The sequence below is a fragment of the Cajanus cajan genome, chromosome 5, assembly GCF_000230855.2.
Source record: "Cajanus cajan strain Asha chromosome 5, NIPB_CcT2T_4, whole genome shotgun sequence".
In the NCBI taxonomy this organism is placed as follows: Eukaryota; Viridiplantae; Streptophyta; class Magnoliopsida; order Fabales; family Fabaceae; genus Cajanus; species Cajanus cajan.
Genome location: NC_138521.1, coordinates 56,118,077 through 56,125,017, shown reverse-complemented (window position 1 = coordinate 56,125,017; position 6,941 = coordinate 56,118,077). Strand labels below are relative to the sequence as shown.

Below are 6,941 nucleotides of genomic sequence, written 5' to 3'. Positions count from 1 at the left end.
TCATTAGTCATTATACATTGTGATTGACCTTTTTTTTCTCTGAATAATATTCAAGTAATTCTTTTTTAGTTTAAGAACAACATAGAAAAAATAATTTTAAAGAATAAAGTTGGTAGTTTACTCTTATTTAGTTGATAACTACGATCCTTCGAAAAAAAGAAAAGAAAAGCAAGATAAGAGAATTTGTCTAACAAAAATAAGAAAAGATTATATAAGTAGTACTATCATTATAGAATGTAAAAGTAACGGTCAAGTGAACGGATATGAGGGGACAGTACGTGCGACGTGGCACGTGAAAAGTCTGAGTGTCATGAATTATCCGTACACCAACTCCCCTTCCCAACGGTCATATTTCACCGACATCCTTCAACGGTCATATAGCACCTCACCTCTGAGCCGTTTGATCTTAATCAGACGGTGCAGGACCAAAGTGCTTCCCTCCCCTTTGTCGAGCATGTTGTCATCATCTTATTCCTTTCTCTTCCTCCCATGCTGGTAAATCAAACCACTCGTAGGCCCAGAAGAGGAGAGGGGAACTACTACTATCTACGGTGATGGAGACAGCGCTAGTGCTGACGGAGTGGTGAACAAGTAGAAGTAGAAGAAGAAGAAGAAAGAAGAAGCGCATACAATACAGCAACATGGTGGTAAGGGGAGACCGTAGTAGTTGTGTTATATAAAGCACTGGTAAAGGTTTGTGTTATCTTTTGGGTAAGTGAGAGGGGGGGTGGGGGGGTTTGTAGTAACTTGATAGTCTTGTACCTGATTGAGTTCAAGCATTCAGAGGTGGGGTTTCTGGCTTTTGCTTCACCCCCTGCAATGACGGACTTGTTCAACGTTTCCACTGCTAATATGGCTTTCACTATTTCTCAGGACTTCTTCTGCCACAAATTCCAAGGTGTATGTTTCTGTTTCTCATCCCTTCCTAAACTTAAGACCATAGCACTCTTTCAAATGTCCCTCGGTTAAACTCTTCCGGAATCCGATGATCGTTTTTATGTGCTAGCTAGGCAGGCCTTTTCATTAGTCTCTCCAATTCTTTCATTCTTTCCTGCATATAACTTAATTCACATTCTTTTGTCATTACATTACAATTATTTTCCATTTACAGATTCGATTCATATAGGATCAACACTTTGAATTTGTAAAGATAAAACCAAACCAAACATTCATTTTCTCCGTTTGTTAAATTCATCGGATTCCTTTTTTTTGCTGGACATAAAAGAACCCCTTAGAAACTAAGTTGTCACACACTCACATAGATTGTCAACTGCATGCAAATTGAGTTTTAGAGGAAAAGGATAGATTTTGTTGAACAGTTAATAAAGTTATTACTAGATAGAGAGAAAGGGAAGGGAAAAAGAAGCAGGTAGCAGCACTGGGGTGAGTGAAGCAACCGGCGCCACAAAAAGCATAGACGATGTTGGCTGGGTGTTCTAGTTCGACATTGTTGTCACCGAGGCACAGATTGAGGAGCGAAGCATCAGCACAGTTTCAAGCCTGCCACTTCCAGATGAACACGCAGCGATTGGATTTACCATGCACCACCACCTTCCCTCGCAAAGACACCTCTTCACGTTCTCAGCCCCTGAGGCCAGTGGGGCTCTCCGTGGAGAAGCCACTAGAATCCAAGACCAGCACCTGTTCCCTCAAGCACAACATTCGACTCCCACCCTTGGCAACCACAGCAGCACCAACACCCCTGGGGGCAGAGAGAGAGTCAATCAAGGACAAGAGTTTGAAAAGGCTCGCGGAGCATGAAGAGTCCTTCCACATATCCAAGAGGATCAAAAAGGGTAGCACCACCACCGAGTGTGGTGACAACTTTTGGTTTCAGCCAGGCTTGGAGAGTAACGCCACTACTTTAGGAGGGCTTAACACTTCACTACCTTTCTCTTCGGAAGAAGAGAGAGTCTGTTTTGTTCCTTCTGAAGTGGTGTCTCATTCTTCCCCTTTGCCTTTAAACCCTTGGCTGGAATCATGTGTGACCAAGATAACAAATTTCGGTGAGGGTAGCCAGCATCCTCCTCCACCTCCTCATCATCATCATCCAAGAGAAGGTTCAGTCTCCAACGCTTCTTCAGAGAGCCAAGGGCTGAGCCTGAGAGTAAACGACAACGTATCAGAACATGAAGTGGGAAACGGTTCAGGGAATCCTTACCATCAGCACCAGGAGGTGGTGGAGACAGGGGAGGAGGAGGATCATCACGGGTTCGAGCTTGTAAGCTTGTTAACCGGCTGCGTGGATGCAATAGTGTCGAGAAACGTGAGCGCAATCAACCACTTCATAGGAAAACTGGGTGATTTAGCTTCTCCAAAGGGAAGCTCCATAAGCCGCATATGCGCTTACTTCACAGAAGCATTAGCCATTCGAGTGACAAGGGTTTGGCCTCATGTTTTTCACATCAGCACCACTTCTCGGGACATGGTGGATGAAGAGGAAAACGGCACCGCATTGAGGCTTCTGAACCAGGTGACGCCCATTCCCAAGTTTCTTCACTTCACATCGAACGAGATGCTGCTGAGGGCTTTCGAAGGGAAAGACAGGGTTCACATAATAGACTTCGACATCAAGCAAGGTCTCCAATGGCCTAGCCTGTTCCAGAGCCTAGCTTCGAGGACAAACCCTCCGAGTCACGTGAGAATCACGGGGATAGGCGAGTCAAAGCAGGAACTGAACGAGACCGGAGACAGACTGTCGGGTTTCGCGGAAGCGTTAAACCTGCCCTTCGAGTTTCACCCAGTGGTGGACAGACTGGAGGACGTGAGGCTGTGGATGCTGCACGTGAAGGAGAACGAAACGGTGGCGGTGAACTGCGTTTTGCAGCTGCACAAGACGCTCTACGACGGGAGCGGAGGAGCATTGCGGGACTTCCTGGGGCTGATTCGCAGCACAAACCCTAGCGTGGTTGTGATGGCGGAGCAAGAGGCGGAGCACAACGAGGCGAGGTTGGAGGCTAGGGTTTGCAACTCGTTGAAATACTACTCGGCGGTGTTCGATTGCATCGAGGAGAGTGGGGTTGGAGAGGAGAGTGCGGTGAGGGCGAAGGTAGAGGAGATGTACGGGAAGGAGATACGGAACATAGTGGCGTGTGAGGGGAGGGAGAGGTTGGAGAGGCACGAGGGGTTCGACAAATGGAGGAGGATGATGGTGGAGCAGGGAGGGTTGAGATGCGTGGGGGTTTCGGATAGGGAGATGAGTCAGAGCGAGTTTCTGGTGAAGATGTACGCGTGCCAGAGTTACCGTGTGACCAAGCAGGAGAAGGAGGGAGCTACTGGGCTTACGCTTTCTTGGTTGGACCAACCTTTGTACACTGTTTCCGCTTGGGTGCCGGTTCATGTTCATGTTGCGCTTGCGGCGGGTACCTCTTCCTCTTTTTCTCAACCACCTTCATAGGGAAATACTATTACTATTATTATTATTCTTTCATTCTTTGTTGCAGATAAGATTTCTTTCTTTTTTTTAGCTATATTTCATACATTTCGCTTCAATTTCTGCTCATTGTTTTATTCATTCTTTATGTAACCTGAAATTCTTTGTCATTCAAATGAATTCAGTCATTCATTTCTCTTCTCTCTATGCAATTCAAAAGGGTTTTGTTCTCTGGTTTGAATAAGGCGTATGAGTTATATTGTAAGTCCAGTGGCATTGATCTCAATTTCAATCAGAAAAAAAATAAAAAAAATACCCACTACACCTTTTTTTTTCTTTTTTTTTTCTTTTTAGAATATATGGGGAGTGTCTCTTTATATACAAGGAAAATAGTTATTGCATAAGTACCGTAAAACATTCCTTTTTTTATGTTGTTGTTCTATTGGATTAACAAACATGAAAAAGAAAGAGGAAGCAGAAGACCATCTTTGTTTTCTAAATCCTTTAATTAATACATTCTCCCTAAACATGCCTTTGTTTTTCTTTATCTTTTGATGTGAAGTGGGTTAGTGGGTGTTTGGGCACAACTTTTGCTAGGCTTTTGTTTCTTGCCCATAGACTCTTTGCTATTGGGCCTTCTCTCGTGAAGTACCATTCAACAAAAAACAAAACGAGGCAGATGATAAACACACCTCCACTCTCGTATAAACACACTCTTTTTTAAAAAAAATATATATAAAATGTCTAAATTACCCTTTAAAAAAATGAAATTCATAAATTTACACCTCCATTCCCCGCACCCCCTTATCCTGTATCTGCATGTAAACTTTAGTCTGGAACGGCACCAGAACGGGCCGTTCTGCAAGAAGAACGGCCCGTTCTGCTTTCAGAACGTCTCGTTCTGAAAGCAGTACGGCCCGTTCTGCAAAGCAGTACGGCCCGGTCTGGGGCCGTTCTGTTGCAGTACAGGTCACCGCGTCACTTTTAAAATGGCTACCTCTTATGACTGATTTTAAAACCCCGATTTTAAAAGTCATTTTTGTACTAGTGTTTCTTTCTATAGAACAATAGTAAGAGTCTTTCTCTTACTATTCCGGAAAGTTCTTTCCGGAATTATATGAACAATAATTTTACTATTCCGGAAAGTACTTTCCGGAATGCTAATGACTGTAAAAGTACTTTTCGGAATACTAATGATTGTAAAAGAGCCTTTTTTATGCTGGTTATGGTGGGGCTAGTCCTTTTTTCTATTCAGAATGACTGTAAAAGTATATTACTTAATAACATTGAGCGGAAAGAGGCTTTGGGAAGAAGAGGGGTATGGAGTGTGGGGTGTGGGGAAGGGGGGTGCGGGGAAGGGAGGTGTAAATTTAAGATTTTTTTTTTAAAAGGGTAATTTAGACATTATATATATATTTTTTTTAAAAAGAGGATGTATTTATACGAGAGTGGAGGTGTGTTTATCATCAGCCAAAAAACGAACATATAACAATCCATGCTTTTGTAAAGATTACACCCTCCCACATAACATATCTACGTATCCATTGGCAAGGAGGCGCCGGGTTTTTGCGTAGGAGTTGTACTTGTAGTCATAACTTGAGCATACCATCTTCCTTATATATATATATATATATAAAAATAAAAAATATTACAAAGATAATCATAATGAGAATTGAACTTAAGTTTCCATGTTTCTAATTATCACAATCTTTCCTCATCTAATCACTAGACTAACCCTAATGATTTTCTTCTTGAGATCATTTGAAAAGAAAGAAAAAAAAAGTATATAAACTTCAAGTTCTTAAGAAAATAACAAGTTGAATACATTATTGTTAATTACTTAATCTTTAAATTTTAAAGCTTAAGATTTAAATCTTAATTTTGTAAGAATAATTAATTTTTAATATTATTTTTTATTATTTAAAAATTTAAGAGTAAAACAGTTAAAAATTATGTACACAAAAATAACAAATCGTTTTATATATAGATATTATACATAATTAGAAGGATATCTAATTCTCATTCAATTTGCTTATAAGTAAAATAATATCTTCAATTATAATTTTATTTTTAAATAAAAACTAAAGCAGACATGAATGTGAAGCCACTTTTATTATCAACCGTCTGTTATTATTATTAACAACTTTGGGACAATTATGAAAATCGAAAAAAAAGAAAGTTGTATCGATAATATTTGATGACTTGAAGCAAGCTGGTAATAATTGCCCAGTGGTTGGGCCAACATCAAGTCTTTTAACCAGTATTTGCCGCTGATGTCTGCATCATTTTTAAGCAGGAAATGCTTCACTTCACCAAAATTTTGTTGTCTTTCACATCTTTTTGTTGTGACCACTCATTCCATTAAGAGAATATTTTCTTTCCAATAGCTGAACAGAATCAAGTTTGGGAATTATTATGTTGATGACTGAGGAGCTCTCAGTGGTCATTGTATTCAGATTTTTTTTTGGTATAGAAGATATTTTGTTTGGAAACGTGAATGAAGGCCGCTTGGTTAAACGTTATATCATGATTCATGAACACGAATGTTAATTAATATTTATTATATATAACTAAAATTTAGCATAATTAAGTACATCAATAAATATTATATTTTTAAATATCAATTATATTAAATTTTTTGAATAAATAAATATTTTTAAATATATAAATTCTTTTTAGATTAACAATAAATAATTTTATTGAGATTGTTTTTATTTATTAATAATTTAGTTTAAAAAATTATAATTTAATTCATAAATAATTATAATAAATAAAAATTAAATTAGGCATGATATTAAAAAAAATTAAAAGTTCTTTCGTCAAAGAAAAATTTCAAAAAAATAATTTATAATAATTTGCATTATATATATATATATATATATGGGTTAACTATTTTTTTTAAAGGATTAATGAACTTTTATCAAATTTTGTTATTAGTTGTTTGCTGTTTTTTTTCTTTCTAATTTTAGGTCTTATTATTTTTTTTAATTTTCTCTTTGAATTTATGATTTTTTTTCTCTGGTTAATACTTTGGTCTCTAGCCACAAATTTTTTTATTCATGTTAAAAAGTCAAAGTTAAAACCAAATAAAAGATTTGGAAGCTAAAAATAAAAATTTAGAGATTAAAAATATATTTTTATCTATTTTTAAAAATAATAATTACATTTACGATTACTTTATCTATAAATCTATGTAAAATAGTTTTAGCATTTTAATTATTTTCATGTTATTTGTTCTTTTTGTTTATTTTCATGTTATTTGTTCTTTTTGTTGGTCCCAATCAATTTTTTTTATTACATCTCTTCTCAAATTCAGGAGCGTGGAAGGTTTTATTGTGAAACTTTTTAATTTTTTTTTTTATAAAATAAAATATAACTCCTTTCTTTCTATTTGATCTCAGAAGAGTAAAATGATAGGTAAGGGGTGATGATAGATATAACAATAAATTTATATATCGTATATGTTGTTTATTGTTCCTCAATTTTTTACATCAGTGCGAAAATAACCCTATAATCTTTTCTTGTAGGTACATAATATATCCCTATAATCTAGTTGAACGTGGAAATT

General features: G+C 37.2%; 1 protein-coding gene across 3 annotated transcripts; it reads left to right on the top strand.

The window, feature by feature from the left end:
- The first annotated feature begins 205 nt into the window (after positions 1-205).
- Positions 206-3,574, top strand: LOC109808901 (GRAS family transcription factor). Of its 3 annotated transcripts, none has more exons than XM_020372079.3 (2): positions 206-647; positions 874-3,574. In XM_020372079.3, exon 2 carries the CDS (start codon positions 1,421-1,423, stop codon positions 3,395-3,397), a length of 1,977 nt encoding a protein of 658 aa, XP_020227668.1. In that variant the 5' UTR covers positions 206-647; positions 874-1,420; the 3' UTR covers positions 3,398-3,574. The 3 variants fall into 3 exon arrangements, with proteins under 3 accessions (XP_020227668.1, XP_020227667.1, XP_020227669.1); XM_020372078.3 differs by having other exon boundaries at positions 206-711; XM_020372080.3 differs by having other exon boundaries at positions 206-786.
- The last annotated feature ends 3,367 nt before the right edge of the window (positions 3,575-6,941 follow it).

Excerpts from the sequence above, each read along its gene's own strand:
- LOC109808901 (XM_020372079.3), top strand. The coding sequence starts at position 1,421 with ATGTTGGCTGGGTGTTCTAGTTCGACATTGTTGTCACCGAGGCACAGA.